Here is a 20868-nt window from a genome sequence, read left to right as displayed (position 1 = left end):
CTCCTTCTCTTTCCAAGCCGCAGGAGAAACGTTAGTAATGCAATGTTAAAAACCCCTCGAGCCAGTGTTTGGATTGGTGGCCTCATTCTAGGTTCATGAAAACACAGACGCATAGCAACAGGTGATCATACATTAATGAAAACATGATTATTTTCTGCCAACAGTTTATCCCAAATCTCTTGACCCTTAACAGACCCAGAGAAGGTTGAAAAAGATTCTTGTCTGACGAGGAAAAAAAGAGATTTTTGGCAGATCTCTGAGCACTACATTCGTTGAACAGCAGGCTGTCCTCACCACCTGCTGAGAGCATCCCTACAGTGAAGCATGGCGGTGGCAGCATCATGCAGAGTACGCCTCAGCAGCAGAAACATGTCAAGCTGCTTTAACATTTAATAGCTGAATTTTACTGTCCAGAAATAAAACTACAGATATCAACAACATCATTTAGATTACTTTTAATTATGCTGTGGCTAGTCAGAATCTTTTATTCTAGTTACACATAGCATCACCAATTCAAACAACAGTCTGTAAGTCAGGTTTGACTGGTCAAAAGCTGCAGACAGCTGAATTTTGTCATTGTGACTAGTCTGGATAGCTGTGCATGATGCTGCTCACACAATATAAAATCTAAAAACATTTGAACCGTGTTAGCAGTAGTTACGGTGGCTGCTGTGGTTGTTAGCTAATACTATAAAATAGGAATAGCTTATTAGCAGGGAGTTATCAGACTCGTGGTCAGAATTTACTAGAACACTGCCTTAGGCCGTAAACCATGGTTGCAGTTGTCGTGCAATAGTTTGCTTGAAAAGCAAGCTGCATGTTGGAGCTTGTCGTACCTCCTGATGTAACTACGGCATCATTTTGCCTAGTCAAAACTCCCATCTGTACTGTCTGTTATTTTATTTTGACTTGGCAGAACTCCAGCTTGACAAATTTACATTATTTTGACTAATTCAAATTTAGTCAAGAAGTTGAATTCAGGGGAATTACCGACAGCTTGAGCTAGAAGAAAGAGACTTCAACTGTAGCTATATGAAACGAGAATTACAATGTATATGTGTATAGTATGTGTGAAATACCACACATACCATAATGTGGATATCTGAAATTTTCTTATTGACAATGAAGGAACTGAATCATGAATAACTGCAATACATATCCAGCCTCGCTAATAAAAGTTTAAACAGCTCGCTATAGGAGACTGGTGGGAACTGTGGGAAGGATGAATGCAGCCAAACACAAAGAGGTCTTTGAAGACAAAGTGCTGACTTGAAACTGGGATGAAGGTTCTGACTGTCCCAGAGTGATCCAGCCAAAGTCCAGGAGACACTTCACATCATTTTTGACAGAACCCACGATTATCTGTGAACACTTCTATAAATGACACATCAGTTTTTGATTTTGAATAAATTTGCAAAAGTTAAAAAAAAAAAAAAAAAAGACATGTTCCCACTTTGTCATGATTGGTTACTGATTGTTGATCAATGAGGGGAAAAATGCCAGTTTTATCCATCATCATAAATCCTATTCATAAAAATAAATCTACAACTCAAAGTGCGTAGACGTGATGAGGACTGAATAGTTTCTGAATCCCTGGAACACTGTGTCACGTAAATGAAGTGTCTCAGAACCTGGAAATAATCAAAAACATCCCCACACATCACACATCATCAACATATTGAACATACACAATCTTCACAACTTTCCGACAGCACACAGCACAAATGACAAGCTAAGGCGACAGGTGGTGCTCTTGCATCTAACGTTGCTTTTAATGCTGAAAATTCATCCACTCCACATCGAAGAGACACAACAAGCACTGAACTACGTATGTGACTCATGAGCTGGGAACGAGCTCTCTGAAAACAGTTTCTTTTTCTTCTTTTTTTTCCAGACGTGTGGATTGTTAACTTACAAATAACAGCAACTGTCTCTGTTTTTTGTTATTATTATTATTTTTTATCTTCCTCTACACAACTTGAAAGCATAAAAAATAACTATGCAAGAGCGAAACAGTATCTTCTGCACAGATCCTCCTGGAGAGAAGAACATCTATGAAAACATAACTTAATGGGCCACTTCATGAATGAGTCATAAAACAGTAAATTACAAAGGCAGCGGAAAAACTCCAGCATATTTACAGTACATGTTTTATTCAATACAAATTTAAAGGTGTGGTTTGATGTCTGTGGTTAATGGAGGGAGCTGAGGACCGTTCAGACACGTCGAAGTGAAACCAGCAGCGTACAATCAGGTTTGCCCCCGTGGACCTGGGAGTGATGGGAGGAGGAGAAGGAGGAGGAGGGCGGGGTGGATTCAGGGGCTGATGGGTAGGTTTGACGGCCTGCCCTTCGACCCAAATGTCTCTTCGATCTCGGGCTCCTCGGGAGGGTCCGCGGGAGCCTCAACCTGGTCCAACTCCTTCTTGCCCGGCTCCTGTTGCGCTTGAATGGTCAGGATGAGCTCCTTGATCTCCTCGCGCTTCGTCTTCATCCTCGGCTGAGGAAACCACTCCGACAGGTTCACAGGCAGGTGGAAGCTGGGGATCGGACTCTGCATAAAAACATGAAATTAAAAAAAGAAAATTATTATTATTTGAAGTGTATGTTTGCTTTTATTTGCTAATCTGACCAGGGCTGTCTGTAGGTAGAAAATGACAATAATGAGAGATTAAAGCAGAAAATTGATGATCGCACCGTTTAAAACAAGTGAATTTAGTTGTTCTTCTATTTTAATCAATGAAAGCATTACTTCTTTACTTTATACTGACAGTTTGTAATGTTGTCCCTCTAAACCCTGCCCTCTCTCTGATACAGCCCCCACTCAGGTGAAAATCTGTTCTGCTCAGAACTGTTTCTGGATTTCTGTTAAACAACCCTGTCAAAAGTCTCCAACCAATAGAATGCCGGCTATGACGTCGACCAATCAAATGTCGCTGCCTCCTTGCAGGTTTAATCCCTGTACGTCCTACAGTGTCCCATTTGTTTGTTCACTATGTAACTGGGATTATATGTTTCTGACTTGCTATCTTATAGGTCAGTTTTTTAAAATAGTTTTTAGCATGTAATAGTAGCCCAGTAGCTCCTAATTAAAGATCTCATGCAAGTAATTCATTTTAATGCTGCTATCAAATATCACTGGTAAAATCATATTAAAATCCTTCCATGGCAATATTCTGGGTTTTCAAGTGTCAGTAACGCTCAGTAATACCATCAGTGTTACTTGGCAACAAACAGCAAAATGGAGGCTGACTCTGTTTTCTTAGCCAGAGCAGCATGTTGACGGCCTCACCTCAAAGAAGCTCTCCACATACTGCAGGATGTAAACTCCACAGTCGCTGAAGTTATCCTGCTGAGGCACACGTGGGCTGGAACCCCTCATCACATCCTTCCCAAAACTCCGCTGACTTCCTTTACGCACCTCCCACTCCACCTCCAGGTACCTGAAACACACACAGGCAGTCAGCAGCAGCAGCAGCAGCAGCAGCAGCAGCATGGCTTCTCCAAGTAGAAAGTAAATGATGGTGACTTCTCTTCAGAAATCCACATGGTATATGATGTTTTTCATCTTTGAAGTTGTTTTTGTGGTACATGATGAGGTGATAGGAAAACTCCCTCACTGGTGATCTTTTTGGTTTCATCCTCTACAGCCATGTTTTAAAAGTCTGATGCTGCAGGAACTAAAGAACCATGCTGATGGGACACATGGAGTCTTACGACAGTCCAAGATCGTCTTGAGCTACACTCCAGCTTCCATTGTGATGGGAGGAAACACACTGTTCCTGTGTATTCAGTGAGTTACACTATGATACACAACTTAAGGCCTTTAGCTTATATCTGTCTGCAAATTGTCAATCAAAACTATGCAAAATTAACTATTAGTACCTCCTGTCTGCAGTGTATCATGTTACTGTAACTGGATCAGTCTGATACTGAAGAAAAGTTCAAAACATCACTATTGTGAGTCAGTTAGTCGTTGTGTCTTTCTCTCTGATTTCTAGTTGGACTGATGGACATCGGATGAAATCCTCGAGACGTCAGTATCTCCAACCGTCCTAACCGCCACTGGGACTGATTCCCAACCTGTGGGTCAGAGCCCACAAAAGGGGTCATGAAATGGAAACGTGAGAGGTCATGAGATGAACACTGGGATGGAAAAGAACCAAAAAACTTTTTCCAATAAACCCAATCATGTATCAGGAAGTCGCCATATTGTATATAAAAAAAAAGAGCTTTGAAGACTTTTGAGGCCTCTACAAAGACAAGCTGGCACCCTTTCACCTGCAGAGACATGCTCAGTGAATTCAACAACAATTTAATATGGAAATACTTCCATATTGATACTGATAAGTACCTCCAAAAACAAACAGGAGCAAAATGATGCTGTCACCAATAATCCTACAGTACTAGTCAGGATGTTTCATGTCGTTAACTCTGTCCCACTGTAACGGCCTCTCTCCCAGTTCTATGTCTCAACTCTCAGCACTCTGAGATCCTTGAGCAGAGGTCTTTGTCTGGTCCGGGGGGACGGGGCTGAAAACGAACGGGAACACAGTGTTTGCAGTCGAGGCCCCGAGGCTCTGGAACGATGTGCCCGAGGAAATCAGGTCAGCTGAGTCAGTGACCTCGTTTAGTCTCTTCTTGAAACGGACTTTTATCAGAGCCTTTCAACACTGTGTTGTCTTTATCCACCAAATTGTGTTTTAATCTCTTTCAAATCTGATGATTTTATGATTTGTCTGTTTTAATTTTCTGTCCTGTGAAACATTTTGTAACTTGGATTTTGAAAAGGGCTTCAGAAATAAAGATTCAAAATATTATGAATAAACAAAATAAACTAATGGCTCATGTTGGTAACTTTGAAGCACAGTTTGCCTGATATCCTTCATGAACACATATTCAACGCCGACACTCTGAACCTCAAAGCTGCTAGTGGGTTTAAAAGCCATGTTGTCCTTAAAAACTTGTCCTTACTGGTTTTGACAGGCGACATCACATCTCCTCTTTCCTGGCTTCTCTCCACTGGCTCCCTGTCTGTTTCAGAATTGATTTTAAGATTGTACTGATCACTTTTGTAGCTAGCCAGGGCCTTATGTTAACCCTGTATATCCCCACATGCAGCCTTAGATCCTCAGGTGGGTTCCTCCTGATTGTTCCAAAGTCGAGGCTCAAATCCAAAGGTGACCGGGCCTTTTCTGTGAGGGCCCCTCGGCTTTGGAACGACCTACCTGAGGAAATAAGGCTGGCAGACTCAGTATCTTCTTATAAACACTTCTTAAAACCCACTTTTATAGACTTGCTTTCGAGTGAGGTTCTCTTTTATTTCTCTTTTAGATTTTCTCCCATTTCTTTTCCCTTTTTTAAAAAAAAATTTGTACTACCTGCCGTCCTTCTCTTTCAACTTTCTTAATCTACTTTTATCTTCAGCCTTTATCTTCATTCCCCTGTGATGTCGTCTTTTTAATCAGTTTTACCACCAGTCAAGAGTGACCCACTCTGTTCTTTTCCATTTTTATTGTGTGTATTTTTATATTTGAAATGTTTGCCTGTACTTTTATAAATGTTGTTTTTTCTTTATGTAAAAGCACTTTGTGAATCGTGTTCTTAAAAAGTGACATACAAATAAAGTTTATTATAAAACCGGTCAAAATGACACCATTTACCAAAATGACAACTTTGTGATTATCCGTGACGTAATCACTGTCAACGTGTCATTCTGTCAAAATCATCCAAGGCTAAGCTTCACCTGATAATATGTCACTGAACTCACTTTATCCTAAAGGTCTCAATTAAAATTTGCAAAGAAATTAACTGTTTCCAGGAACCAGATTATGTAAAAGACTAAATAATTCTGCACTACTTGGCGTCACTGTGAAGCCTCGGGTGATTCAGCTGAACTGCAGGCGGTGTTTTCACACAGCAGAGAGGAGACAAGTATGGAAGCAAATACTTTCAAAGGTGTGTGAATATCTATACTATGTAGAGGCACCAGTTTTTTTTCTTTTTGTGTTAACAACCTCTGGGCACTTGGAACATGTTGTACAGGCTGATTCCAGTTTTTTCCCCCCTTTATTTTCTAAAATAACTAAAGTTATTCAACTTTCACTAAAATTTTAACTTTGTTATAGTGCATAAAAAAAACACATTTTAGTTCTCTCACTTCTAGCCATAGTTGTGCTGTTTCCATAGAAGCACGAACTTTACGTTGAAGTGAAAATGAGCCCACAGTCAGTAAAAATCTGACGAATGTGACTGCTTGGTGTTCAGAGGGTTGAAAGCATTTTCACTTCATCCTTCACAGATTAAAAAAGAAAAAAAAAAACTTTTTATGATTGAATTAAGAACTTTTCAAACTTTGTAAGTATTCACCCATTTGTTTTTAAAAGAAACCTCAAACGATCTGATCTCAGAAAGGCATTATCACGATTAACTTAATGTATGTAGGAGTGGGAGTATCAGGAGTGCAGCCTCATGTTGTTCACAGAGTCGTGGCTGAACGAACTCACTCCAGACTCGCTCGTAACTTTGGACGGATTTCACCTGGTCAGAGTGGACCGGAGCTGGAGGGAGAGTGGTAAGAAGAGGGGCGGGGGACTCGCCATGTATGTGAATGACAGATGGTGTAATGCTACCATGTTAGCATTAAAGAGCGGTGCTGCACGAAGGATGTTGAACTGCTGGCAGTTGGTTTGCCGCTGTTTTACCCGCTGAGGGAGTTTTACGCACGTCCTAGATTACTTTACATCCCCCCTCGGCTGATGCTGCTACAGCCTGTGAACTCCTCCATAGTTCAGTGTCCCAGCTGCAAACATCACACCCTCAGTCTCTGATCGTTATCTCAGGAGACTTTAATCATACATCTCTCTCTACCACTCTCCCCACATTCAGCCAGTATGTGGACTGTCCAGCCAGAGACGGTGGGGCCTTGGACCTGCTGTGTGCCGACACCAGGATGTATATTACTGAATTATTGTTAGTTTCTTGTACTTTCTATATTTTTTTAGATGCTGCTGTGACATGTAAATTTCCCCCAATGGGGGATCAATAAAGTATTCTATTCTTTCCTATTATTCTATTCATATATTATATGGACTTTTTTTCCCCACAGCAGACAATTTGGGTTGTCACCACAAGAAAAGCAAAGGCACAGTAGATGTTATTCAAAATGACTGCATTTTCCAAGGTGAGCCAGTTCTAGGGTTCTTGTATTGTGTGTGCAGTCTCATTGTCACAGCTAACTGGGACACTTGATGGAACTGAGACATTATTACTGAAATTAGCTTCACCTGTGTTCCCTGCTGTGGAGCTTTGGAAAACTCTACTGTACCTCTGACAGGGGCCACAAGCAGAATCTGCCTTGTTTATAAAGAAACAGGGCAAACAGGATGGGAACAACTGCTCTACAGAATCCGACAATAAAGAAACGTATGGAAATGCCATCTGTCTGCTCGTCAGTACACGTGTAGCAGCTGCAGACTCACTCTCTCAGAGTTTTCACCACCGTGGACCTGGCCGGACCGCGCAGGGAGTCCATGATGAGAATACAAGGCCTGAAAGGGGGACAGGAAAAACCATTAGTGTTCACTGCTGTGATGAACCTCATGCTCACCCTGCTGTTTGTTTTAGCAGAGCAGCAGCACCTCCTGCAGGTGAAAACGCACAAGTGCATCCACTCACTGTTTGCACAGGTTCGGTTTGGAGGCCAAACCCGAAGTGTCGGAGCTCAGAGCGTCTTCAGCCAGAGTCCCGTCGTCGCTGCACTCATCCTGCACACATGCAGACAGAAAAACTCAGGAAATGTGCAGATGAGAGAGTCCGAATGAGGCGAGGTGAGAAAGAACAGGCTGTAAATTAAAGAAAAAGACTATTACCTGACAGGAGCTTTGGTCGTCAGAGAAGGTGTAGGTGTCGTCGTCTGCTTTCCCTGAACTGTAACAGACACTGATTCTGTGCAACTCACCTGAAAATTTAGAGCCACAAACAAAAACACAAACACACCATTAGATAAATAACCTCTATAATGTGTCATCAGGTCGTTGTTTATTGGGGACATTTGAATTACTTCTTGTCACTGGATTACACAACAGAACCAGTTTTTGAGTGAGATGTGAGAAAGCTGCAGCAGGTTCACTTGGATCACTGCGGTATGGAAACGTGTCATGCTCAAATTATTTTTAAGTTTATTGTTTGTTTGTTTTTGGTTCTATGCTGGAAAAAAACAAGATTTTCACATTTTTAATTGTCACAATGGTTACCAAGAGTGCATGTTGACAAGGCTTAGAGCTCACCAGTGTGACGTCTCCACCTAGTCTGTTGGTTGGGCACATTGGCTGTCTGCTCTGCTTCCTCAGGTCCTCAAACTGCTGGAGACTGACTGGGGGGGTCCTACCTGCTTGGTGCACTTGGGCCCAGGCTACAAAAGGGCCAACCCCTCAGCTCCTGCTCTCTCTCCTCATGCATGTGACTTGGGCTTGTCATTTTGGTTTGGTCTTTACATGAGACAACACCTTGCACCACATCGTATCCCGGCATCCGCACCAACACTACTGATATCACTGTCGTACACATCTCACTATTAATTTAACCAGTTAATAAAAGCTTACGTTTAAATATGGCAATACCTGTGTCGTCTCCCCTCTTTCTGCTATAGCCTATTTGCCGGGTTGTGACACCAGCTGACCATTTAGCAAATTTTACATTAAAATCAGTCCCTACCATCACTGATTAATAAAATCAGCTACTGCAAACCATTTGAAAGCTGTCCTTTGATGGTGGAAATTCTGAAGTTATGGCTACACTGAACATGTATTGGATGCAAATCATTCACAAAGCAGATGTGCCACTGATTTGATCTTTTCACTGGCACTACCTGTAGCTCATGTATGACTTGCAGGGTTGTGATAAAACAAGATGGTGAGTTTGCATTTTGGCACTGTTGTGTGTTCAGTTTCTGGACCAAACAGCGCTGTAAAACTTTTAAAAAAGTTTTTCAATAAGTTCCTTTAATATGTGTAAGTTAACATCTGCAGACGACAGTAGACCCCATCAGTCATGAAGTTACTAAACAACTATCAGCACCAAATAAATGCTAACAGGGTGATCAAGACCCCAGAACTGAAGTCTGGCTTAATACAAAGTTATCATTTCCCCATACACCAGTAGATTTATAAAATAAATATGGACACTTTTTGAGACATATTAACACACAATGGTCACAGTCGTGCAAAAACTAAAGACTGATCTGCTTTTTCGTTTGCAGCGCGAACCTGAACAGTGCATATGCACTACTTCTGTGCTGCTTTCAAGCCTGCTGTTGCCACTTTCATTGATTATAGTGGAAGTGTAGTGATGCAGCAGCTGCTCCACGAAAAGGTCGCACGCATTACGTGTTCAGTGTTGACGTGCAGTAAGATCAAAGGTCTAAAAGTCAAACTGCACATTATCCTTTTCATCCTATTTATGTTGGACTATAGAACAGACCGACTGTTTGGAAAGTGCGAACGATCAGACATCACTTTGATGGGAAACCTGAATTACCACTGTGTTCAAAGTGATGCACCACGTCCTCAGGCTGAAGCCGCAGTAGTAGTACCTTGAAGTTCAAACAAAAATCTTTCCTTTTAACTCGCTACATTTCAGAAACTCATCAACTTCTCTCCTGAAACACTAAAACCACACAAATACAGTCGTGACTTGATAATCCGACCCTTAACAGTCTGAAAACTTAACTATCCAACAGGTTTTTAGGAAAAACGAACAGAACCCATAGAAAATAGCCTTAACATACCGACAGCCTTGGATTCCAACTCCGACATGACATTTTATGTCACAAATAAGGACAACAGTGTATTATCTGACTGAACAATCCCACAGATTGGCTACGTTCAGACTGCAGGACTTAATGCTCAATTCGTATTTTTTTGTGAAATCCAGTTTTTTGCGAGTTTGTTCTCTTTTCCAATTAAATATGACTTGTATGTGATCTGCTGTGTGAACTTCATACAACCCAAAAATGTTCCGCATGCGCAGAAGAGGACACAACGACGTCACACGCAGCGAGCGTCCTCAGTGTTTACGCCGAATGTTCAGATATTCATCATTAATTGGGCCTAAATATCCAGAGACCAGAAAGTGCTATTCTGACCAGCCCTACTAGTTATTATAAAAACTATGAAAAAGAATTAACAACAAATGAGCCTTCAAGCATCAAGCCCTCCTTGTATCTCGACCTCTGTCTTGACAATCTAACAGCCTTGCTATCCGACATAAAAGAAGGTTTTACATTTAGTGTCGGATTATCGAGTCACGACTGTATATTTTTGTCAACAAATCATTATGGTCTCAATCGCTAAGTTCAGGTCCTCTAATAGGAGCGCTGGTGATTAATATTGCTCTGTTAATAAGACTTGGGGCCTTTAAAAGGCTTTGGTGATGGGAAGGAGCTGAATGACAGCTGTGATTGGCAGATGAGTTACCTGCTACTTTGTCTGGCTCCTGAACTCACCCTGTCTCAACTTTTGTGGCTTCAGTTTGAAGAATTAACAGTGATTAACAGTTAACTGTTTGTGGTTCAACAGTTGTACTAAGACTATCACACAACGCAGCCAGCAATATTTTGCTAAGTTTAGGGTTGATTATGATGCTTGCCTTGTTAGCACAATGTAGCTAAAGTAGCTAATATTAGCCTATGTGTGGACCAATCAGTGTTTCCGGTAAGCTGCTGTTGCTTCAGTCCGAGGTAGCAGGGTGTGTTTATAAACTGTAAAAGGCATCACCCCACACTCCTAATCTATTAAAGGGGAAAAAATGGTCTATATAAGCTGCATCTCTGAGCTTCCAATTGGCTCCAATCCAAAGCAGTGTATGACATTCAATCTCACTACATCGATCTTTAAATACAGTCTGTGGTTCGTAGCAGACTGAAGCCCTTTCCGTTGCAGGGAGCATTTTTACATCCATTCACTTCACCATCACATGTGTACCTTTAGAATTCCTTTACCAACCCTGAATAATGTTAAAAGTCCTGAATTCACATCACCAAACGTTGTACATCGACTCACTTGTGTATTGTTGCTCGGGGTCGACCTGGCCGTTGCCCGACGGCTCTTGGCCCCCCTCTGTGAAGGCAGAGTTTTCTATGGCGAGGTCACTGTCAGCCTGTCCCTCCGCAGACCCGTCTGGGACTCCAGGGGACGGCTGCTCCGAGGAGCTGTCCAGCCCGTCTCTGTCCGGGGACAGAGGACGGCAGTGGTCCGGGATGTTCTCCTCTGACTGGAGATCAGCAGCTGAGGTGGAGGCTGGAATCGTGCCTTGATACAACGGGTTCTGCTCAAACACTGGACCCTCGAGGCCCGGGAAGCAGATGACTGCCAAGTACCAGTGAGCTCTGACAAAACAACAGTTTAGATACATTTAAAGTGCTGAAGTTAAGAACAGAGCAGAACATCAATAATTCAAGTTTTGGGAACAATTCAGCTTGTATCAAAAATTGAACAGTAACAGCAGTTATATAGAAGCACACTTGAATTAAAGATTTGTTGGGAAGAACATGGCTAATGTTCCAGAGAGTTCAAGCTCCGTAACCATTTTTGACTTGGCTATGAGTCATAGAAGTGACGTGAACTGTCTCCCTGAGAGGTTCTACAACTATTCTTCTAATTTGACAAGTACTGTGGGACCCTTTAATTCAATCTAATTTCATCGTTAACCTTAACACGCCCCATAACCTGCACCTGACACAGATTTACATCTCTTTTTTTAAAAATGTGCAGGTTACAAAAAAAAACCCAAAAACAACACAGCAGGAGAAAATTAAGTGGTTCCTGGCACTTTGGTCCTTTCTTTTAGTATCCCTTTATTAATTAAATATTTCACAAACAATTCTGGTATAATTTGTTGACAATCCATCTTATAGAAAACATGTATGTCAACCTCATGGTGGCGCTACATAAAAAGTTAGAGGTTCTCGAATGTCAGTGGGATTAAGCATGAACGTCACATTAAAGTTTCATGGTAAACTACAAAGCAATTGTTATGATATTTAAGTTTGTACCAAAGAAATGGTTAAAATATCTTTATCCATCAAAGTACTTACGATTCATTGATGGGAACGAAAATGAAGTCTTTCTGGAACAGATCCACGTGCCGGGTCCACGTCTTTACCCTGTTGTGCTTCCTTTTCTGGATTCTGGGAAACCAAATGAAGTGAAGTTTATTAGTGAAAAGTCTCTGAATGTGATTTGATAAAACACTGCGTGTTGGCACTGCTGGAGACTCACGGCAGGTTCGTCGTGTCTGGGACGTTCCTTCGTTCTCTCTGGTTCAGTCTCTTGTAAAAGAAGGAGCTAAACACATGGATTCTTTGTGCATCTTCTTTTTTCAATTTCTCTAAAACTAAATATCTGACACAGTGTAGAAAAAACAATGTTAGTAACAGATCAACATCATGTCACTTTGGAAAAAGAACTCTATAAATCATGTTTTATGTGAGAAATTACATAAATTCTTACTTTAAATAAAAGTCTATGATAACATCGTTTAGGAATTCTCCATCATTAAGGCAGTGGAGGTCTTCATTAGTGACTGTTATGCCACCTTTGGCGGGAGGAGGAGGGTACACCATTAACCTGGAACACAAACATTGGTAAGTTTTACAGTATGACAGCAACATTAGCAGCATTACTGACGTTTCCCGCAGCATCCTGAACCATAACTGACCAGTGACAGATGCAGCCATTGAAGCAACGCTCCTCTCACGTTCATGAAGGCTAAAATTGGCTTGTTTAAGCCAACATAGTGGCTAGCGTTACTTCGATTTTTGTACTGTTTTCTTTTTTCTCTTTCAGGCTTATAGACTTTGATTCCTGCCTTGTGTTTGCGTTCATCTGTCCGTCATTGTACTGTGTTTCATACTGTAATTTATTCTTAATATGTTTTTTGTGTTTAATACACTTATTGATTGGACCAACAGTGTCTAATGTTATCTTGTTTAAGCTAACACAGCATGTAACATAATCTTGTTTGAGCTAACGAAACCTGTAACGCATATTGTTAAAGCCAATGTAGCCTGAAACGCATATTGTTTAAGCTAACGTACTCTGTAACTCATATTGTTAAAGCCAATGTAGCCTGTAATGCATACTGCTAAAGCTAATGTAGCTGCGAACATTATTTTGTTTAGGCAACATAACAGCAAAAAATATTTCACGTACGCTAATGCTTCAGCTAACATTATCTTGTTTATACTAATGTAGCAGCCAACCTTATCTATTCTTTGTCCTACCATAGCAGCCAATGTTACCTTGGTTATGCTAACTAAGTGACGAATGCTGTCTTGCTTGGACTTGCAAAACAGTCAACCTTATCTTGGTTAAGCTATCATAGCAACTGACGTTATCTTTTTTGGTCTGACATAGGGGCAAATGTAATCTTATTTAGGCTAACACAGTGGCCAACATTATCTTATTTAGGACAATGTAGCTGGTATTTATTTCTCCCAAGTAATGCTGCTACCTCAGCTCCAGCACCATATGGACGTTGACAGCAGCTGACAGCGGAGTAACTCACTTGACGATTGGTCCCGAGAAGGTGGGCTGGAGGTCGGTCATGTCCTCGTCTTCATCTTCAAAGTAGGTGTTGGTCTGCTGGCGGGTGGCCATCCGTGTGCGTACAGGCATGCTGACGGGCGTTACCGGGGAAACTTGCGTGACCTGAGTGACCTTGCTGACCGGGGTGACCTTGGTAACCGGGGAGACAGGTATCAGTTTGGTAGGAGCGTGCACTGGTTTCACCTGAACAGAGGGGCAAGAAATTTACGATGAAAAATAAAAAAGTCGCAACTGTCTCACCAGGAATTTTCTGCAAATCTGGCCTGAGAACAAATTTGTCAAAGTGGAAGAATGCCAGAAAGTTTTACAGGATACAACACTAATCCAAAACAAAGAACACTGACAGAGAGTGCATTGCCATGGCAACATCCTGTGACACCTGCTAACTTATTGTGTTGGTGGTAGCATTAGCATATCAAAACCCTAAAATTAGGCCCCACAAGCAAACTTCCTCAAAACAACAAGAGGAAAGGTTGGTGAATATAATTCTAGCAGCAGGATTCAGAAAAAAACAGACTCAGAGATCAATAGCAACAGCACTCAGACAGGTGCAGGAAAATCTGTCCCAACAGGTGACACTGAATCATCAAAACAGTAAACATGAGTCGATTACTCAGCTCAACTTCTCAACTGACTGAGAATATTACCAGGCAAAACAACAGTAAATCATCATGGGTTTAATGTGGAACACCAACCTTCTCCCACTTCTGCCTCGTCGCCTTGTTGTAGTTGACCAGCCGGATGTTGGCCTCCTCGAAGGGCAGCTTGGCCGGGAAGTTGCTGAGGTTGTTGGTCCTGCCGATCTCACCCAGGATGTCTTCCAGGATCATCTGCTCCTTCATCGCCAGGCCGTTCTCGAAGATCAGGACGATGTACTTCTCATCCGACTCTGGCATCAAAAAACAGAAAGTTTGCTTTTAGTAAGACTCATTCAAACAGTTTGCTGCAGTCGAGAAATCCAGACATGGGTCAATGTAGAAAGCTTTCAGAGCTTGTTAGCTTTTCTCACATCCTACTGATAGACTGAATTAATTAAACGGTTTTGCTTTTCTCTGTCAATTTTAAATAGTTTTATTACTGTTGTCATTATTATTATTATTTTAATAACAACAACAACAATAATAGTAATTTTTTCAACTTTTTACAATAATTTTTACTTCTTGTGTGCATCGGTCTCAAATTGTTCCTTGAACCATTTTCTCTTTTCTGTGAACTACATTTCCTGTATAAAACATTTTCAAACAAAGAGCTATCTGAGTTCATCTGAGGCAAATTCAACTGACTGGAGGTCTGTGGTCTGGATCTATAAAACAAAAGCTTTCATTTCAACAAGCTGTGCAGGTGTTTTACTGATCAGCTCAACTATTCTCCCAGCTGACTTCATTTTCTCTCCATAAACTGTAGAGAAAAATCAAGTGATTTCTGGCATAACAAGGAAAAACTATTCGATTTTTTTCACAATGTAATTTTTGTTCTAATATTGTGCAGCTTCTGGCAGCAAATGATGTCATCAGTGTAAGATGGCAGAGCCCATTTTGGTTACATTTTGGCTTAACGTTTGTGCAGTAGGCGGAAATGGTGGACTATCAACACTGCTGTAGTTTCCAGAGATTTGTGCAGCTCTGTACTCACGGTCCCCGGCGCAGTCGTACCACTGGCCTCCCTTCTCCTTGGACATGTCGAGCTGTGTGCGCAGACGGAGGCACTCGGCTGGAGACGTCTGGAAGAACAAGACGGGAAGCTTCCGGACGCTGCACCACTCGCAGCTGATCAGCTCTGACGCCTGCAGACAAACCTTCTCCACGCTGCCGCGATCCGGGCCTGACAACAAACATCCAAAGTGACTGAATCAGTGACGGTTCATCACACAAAAGAAAAATAAATGACTCAAAAAATCTTTACACAGTTGAACACGGGCAGTATTAAAATTGGATTTCATCATATTAAGTATCACATTGCTTTAAAGTCACCGTAAAAGGAGTATTTAACTATCACAGTAATTCAATTGTGTTGAGAAGGAGAAGGCCGTTTTTATGCAGACAAGGTCAATTTGTGACTTCTATGTGATGCCAAATATTTAAGTTAATTTTTTCCAGTAATGGATAAATCACAAAAAAGTCCCTTTCCAGCTGAATTAATCAGGAGTCGGTCCTCCTCATCCGACGGTCGGATATTGCTGCCTGAAATGGTCCAGATTTCTTGCTGGAGTTTTGGAGGTTTTTGTATATTTTCTAGCTGCCTCAGATGTGCACGACTAATCTCTGCTGACCAGCACAAACAGTAAACTGCACAGCTGCATCTTTCTGAGGCAGCGGGCAGCGATCATGACTGTGGTGCGATCACACTCCACTGATGTCTGATTAGGAGCTCTGTGCTGACAGTGTAGTATTTGCTGAAGTCGTCGCTGCTACTTCATACCTTCAGTTTCCAGCTGGATGTGGTCGATGGAAAACTGAAAAGACAAAAGAAACAGACTTTAATTTAACATTTCCTTTTTTTTTTCAATTCAAAGGTACAGTTTTTCTGAAACATACACACAGTTTGAAGGATTCATTGCCAATTTGTGGGGCTTTTCATAAGTTACATTCTCACAAAACACTACAGTGAATACCAGTTTTTAATCTTATAAAGGAGGAAGTACTTTAATTTGCATCTTTTTATTTTAAGTTTTAGATCTAATCGTATGTTATCAACAGTTTGACAAATGAACTGGCCATTGCTGCTGTTAACATGTCATCTGTTTCACATTCAAAGCCTTCTAGCAGTTTAAGGAACATAATGAGCCTTTGCAAGATATTAATTGTGAAACATCTGCATGAAGTCTTGAAGTTAGGTCGATCAGTTGAAAAGTGCATAACAGCATTGTTTCTAACTGAACTCCAGGCACCACCTGACTCTTTCAGTTTAATATAAGAATGCCATTAGTATGGGTTTCAAGCCACCAGAATTCACATCAAGCTTTAATTCCATTGACACTGAATGCTAAACTGCAAACCTTTATGGATTAAAAATTACTGAGCCGTATAATGGCCCCGAGATGCTTTTCCAAAGTACCAAAACAGCCGTCACGGACAGCCTGACATCTACGGTTACCTGATCAACTTTGCCTCGTCACATTCTGGTGACTCTCTGAAAACCTGGAGGGGAACAAATTGACTACATCTGGATTTGTGATGAGTATTCAGCATTCTTAGCTAAAATTAGTTTTCTTGTTGCCGCAAGTTTAAATGTCACTCCATTAACATTAGCATAGCCATAGGGCTGTGTACCGTATCACTGTGCTAATTTGTATATAGCTAGTCTTTACTTCTATAACCTACGGTAGCACCTGCCCTTCCTTTAGCTGCAGTTTTGAAGTTTTTCTGGCAGAGAAACATTCCAAAAGACAAATTAGAGTGGTCAGACATGTCGGAGTTGTGCTGCTCCCATGTGTTCAGGATTTGGTACCATCACCCCTGAAGACAGGAAGTGTATATCTGAGAATTTGTGGCACACAGAACATGTAGATGAATCATCTATACAGCAGTGTGAAAACTGTGTGTTTTCATACAACACTTTTTCAAATACAGCCGGATGAATTAGCCAGGGATTGGGACATCTGGGCTGCTGTGCTTAAGACTACTGTCTCTGCATGTCTGACTGTGTTCACATGAACTATCGCGGTTATGATCTGCACCTGTTTTATTAAGCAAGTCTACCAAAGAGCCAGGCTTATTTCATTTAGTCTTCAGGTTATTTTGGCTACATAAAGCAAAAATCAACAAGGTTCAAGTTAAGTCTGAAGTGTTGCTTGGCCAGAGTTCCCGTAATACGCATCTGATGGGAAAGCCAAGGTTTAGCACCGACTCTCTGGCGTGCTGCCACATTATTTGACTATATTGCCCAGTTTCGGTCCAAAAATCGGAAGTTCACAGAAAATCAATTTAAGAATGGCACATATAAACACTTATTTAGACCACATGAGTCTGTATCAAATTAGCCTGATTACATGAACTTGAAGTGACTTTCTTTAGCCCCAACAGGTGTTGGACTTAAACCACTACATTTCTTCACTGTCTGTGGAAAAGGCTTTGAAGTACCTTGTTCTCGTGTTTGCACATGTAAACATATCGTAATTTTAGCAACCTTGATAAGCCCTCATCCAAGTTTTGAGAAATCCAAATATGCTGGCTGAACCATTCTGACAGAAACTGGGACACTGTTGTATGTATATATATTATCCTCGTTTTTGACTGCTGCCAACCACCTGTGTTGGCTCCGCTTCAGCCAAGTGACATAACTGGTGCTCTTATGGTCTCATAAACAGTTCAAGTGTGTCACACAGCCAGAAAAAGAACAATATGGGGTCAGTGAACTGTATCATGATGACTCTATCAGACCAGTCACCACTGCCTTGTTCTGTGACTGTGACAGCCTGACACCAGCTGAAGTGGAGGACATGTTTAATACTTCCTGTCGCTCTCAGTGAAGAGGATGTTGGCATGTAAACGTGCTGAACCTGCTGGAAGCTAAAGTGGCCTGATTCTTAATAGCCACCACCAAATTAATTTAGGGTTAGGCTGACGGTTTTGGTAATGTCAGTTTAAACTGCTATTTTGTGTTGCAAACATGACGGGCTCCTGCACAAACAGCATGCAGGAATCCATAACCAGGATGCTAGCATGTATCATATATATGGGATTATGAGAAACTTAGAAATGTTTGTTATTGGGAACATAGAGCTAAAAGAACTGTCACCTTAGTCTGACAGCCATATTTTAGTGTGAGAATAGCCAAAAGACTCACGACAACAGGCTTCGTCACCATCCTGCGTAGAGTTCCTACTCTTACACTCCGACACTCCAGTATGATGCTGTCACACTTATTGGGCATAAATTTGGGTTTCTTTATTCTTGGTGAAAACTGGTCAGGGGGTTGATTTCCAAACTGGAAAAAACAAGAGACAGAAAAACACAGTTTAGTTGAACTTTACTGGAAAATCTCATCAAGGTAATTTAGTAGAAGAAGAAGAAGAAGAAGAAAAAGAAGAAGAAGAAGAATCTCCTCTTTTGTGGCTCAGTAGTGAAGCATTAGTGAGGCAGTGAGCTCATTAAAACCACTAAAATGCTCTCATGATGCTTCGGATCATCACCTGATCTTTCATCCGGGCTCTCCGTGGTATTGTGATCTTCATGTTGACGTCTTCGAAAAATTCAGTGTTCACCTCCTCTTGCTCTCCAGCATTTTTCACCGCTGCCTCCACTCTGCCTCCAGAGGGCGCCGGAGAGGAGTGGGCAGAGTCGGCGGGTCGGGGGGAAACGCTGTCCAGTCTGTTGACGCTGCCCGTGCTGGCGTTGTCGGCCTCCTCTTCATCATCATCACTGGACAGGACGACTGAGGAGGCAACATCAGAAACCTGTTTAAACACTTTTTAGCTTTTCACCTGAACTCTGGAGTTGTTTACTGGATGGAAACTGTTTGGTTGTTGGTATGCCGCTTCTCAGAAACAAATGTCAATGAGATCTTGAGTTAAGAATTGGTGCAGGTGCATTTTCAGATGTGAATCCAGAAATGTTTTCAAGCATGTTTTCACACTGCCACACAGTTTTACTGTTAATGACACACTGCACATTAAAATAAAAACTTGGAGTAACTCAAAAGCCGAGTCACTATGAAAGTCCAGATCAGTAGTTTAAATTGCATTTTGTTTACTTCCATTTCAAAATAGGGAAGCTAATTTAAGTGCATTGGGTGATCTCTGGCGGTGTTTGCGATGACGTGTATACAAAATGATAATTTGTTTGTTGGTGAAAGAAAGAAAAAAGATGTGCATGTGGTTTCTCCACAGGCTGAGTCGCTCCTCACTGTAGCATTGATAGAATAATGAAGAAACGTTAATGAAGCAGATTCAGGGGAAGCAGATTAAAAGGTTTTTTTCATACTAAAATATGGCTAATTTTAGTGATTATATAGAGAGGTTTAGAAATGAAGGCCTGCCTCTGATACAGGCCAGCTAGGGGTGCGCGATAAGACGATATTAGATCGCGAACGATTTGAACGTGTAGACGATCTGCCAAAGTGAGGAGATCGTATGGATCGTTTAGGTCACGCAGTTCTATGCTGATGCACCGACCCACCAGATGTATTATGTCGTCAACCTGACCGACCAATCGTAGCGAATTACGGGCAGTGGCGCAATTTCTTACCTGCCTCCTTGTTTGTGTGTGTAGCGGTACCTGCATGGAGAGCCATGGCTGAAAGCCAAATGGAGGAGTTGCTCTCCAAATATGTGCCGCTAAAATTGTGATATGATATTTTTGCCATATCGCCCACCCCTAAGGCCAGCCACTCAAAGAGTTTCTGCATTTCAGTTGAACAAAGACTCACTCACTATTTGATGAAATATGGTGGCTGAATGAAGCTAAATCTGCCAAAGTTATCCACTGATTGTATATTTTAGTATGGATTTAACGTCTTTCCACAGAAATTTGCCTCAATTCATGTGACAAAATAGTGAAGCTTTAGCAGTATGTTACATGAAACGGTGACACTAGTAGGAAGCAATATAATCATATAAACTGATGAGCTGAAGCACTATGACCACCGACAGATAAGGTGGATCACTTCCTCAGAAGCACAGCACAACACAAGAGGTTTTCACATGCTGTGTATGACACTGTTCCTGGCTCACAGGCATTTGGGGGGTGACAATACGCATGAATGGTTCATGTCCATAAAAGCAATGAGTCTGTGTTGCCTTATTTGACAGAAATCTATGCATTTTTTCTGATGGTTTGACTGTAAACCATCAGTAAAGCTGCACGCTGCTACCTACTGCTGCACTAGCTATGTGGAAATGCCTGAAAAGGAGGCAGCAGAAGAGTCCAAAGAGCTGGACAGCCTGACTCTGGACATCAGGAGGAGCGTTACAGCGAAGCATTCAAGCCCAGTCACAACAATACAGTTAAACTTGGTCGTCCAGCATCAGCCTTGTGTTAAATATAGCAGTGAGGATGAGAGGGACGGTGACTGCTGGATGTCAATGTTGTACATCAATCAGTTTTCTTGCTCATCAGTTGTTTGATAAATTGCTTTCTAACATATTTCTGCTGCTTTTATTCTCAATTGTTCTACTTCTGGTGCTGCTGATTTTCCTGACTCCTCTCTGTGGGGGCTCAAGAAATGCTGCCTATACTTGAAAAACTCTGTACTGAAATGTGTCCTGTCTTACTTTTTCCTACAGTACCGGTGTCTCACTGTGGTTTAATATTCGTCTTACTCAT

At 41.5% G+C, this 20868-nt stretch overlaps 1 protein-coding gene across 3 annotated transcripts in view; it reads right to left on the bottom strand.

Moving 5' to 3' along the window:
- Positions 1–1745: 1745 nt before the first annotated feature.
- Positions 1746–20868, bottom strand: part of senp6a (SUMO specific peptidase 6a) — a 41234-nt gene continuing 22111 nt past the window's right edge. For 2 of the 3 annotated variants that reach the window (XM_008298136.1, XM_008298138.1), the window contains 15 exons: positions 18738–18979; positions 18392–18532; positions 16025–16058; positions 15239–15427; positions 14302–14495; positions 13566–13789; positions 12509–12625; positions 12278–12400; positions 12094–12186; positions 11060–11385; positions 7871–7959; positions 7677–7765; positions 7481–7549; positions 3292–3442; positions 1746–2553 (listed from right to left, as the gene is read on the bottom strand). In XM_008298136.1, coding sequence (XP_008296358.1) covers positions 2317–2553; positions 3292–3442; positions 7481–7549; positions 7677–7765; positions 7871–7959; positions 11060–11385; positions 12094–12186; positions 12278–12400; positions 12509–12625; positions 13566–13789; positions 14302–14495; positions 15239–15427; positions 16025–16058; positions 18392–18532; positions 18738–18979 — 2318 coding nt within the window. In that variant the 3' untranslated portion in view covers positions 1746–2316. The remainder of the gene's footprint in view (positions 2554–3291; positions 3443–7480; positions 7550–7676; positions 7766–7870; positions 7960–11059; positions 11386–12093; positions 12187–12277; positions 12401–12508; positions 12626–13565; positions 13790–14301; positions 14496–15238; positions 15428–16024; positions 16059–18391; positions 18533–18737; positions 18980–20868) is intronic. The other variant, XM_008298137.1, reaches the window with a different exon arrangement.

Source organism: Stegastes partitus, unplaced genomic scaffold (genome assembly GCF_000690725.1).
Source record: "Stegastes partitus isolate 25-593 unplaced genomic scaffold, Stegastes_partitus-1.0.2 Scaffold1286, whole genome shotgun sequence".
Classification (NCBI taxonomy): domain Eukaryota; kingdom Metazoa; phylum Chordata; class Actinopteri; family Pomacentridae; genus Stegastes; species Stegastes partitus.
The sequence above is the reverse complement of the archived record's forward strand: the minus strand, read 5'-3'. Positions and strand labels throughout refer to the sequence as shown.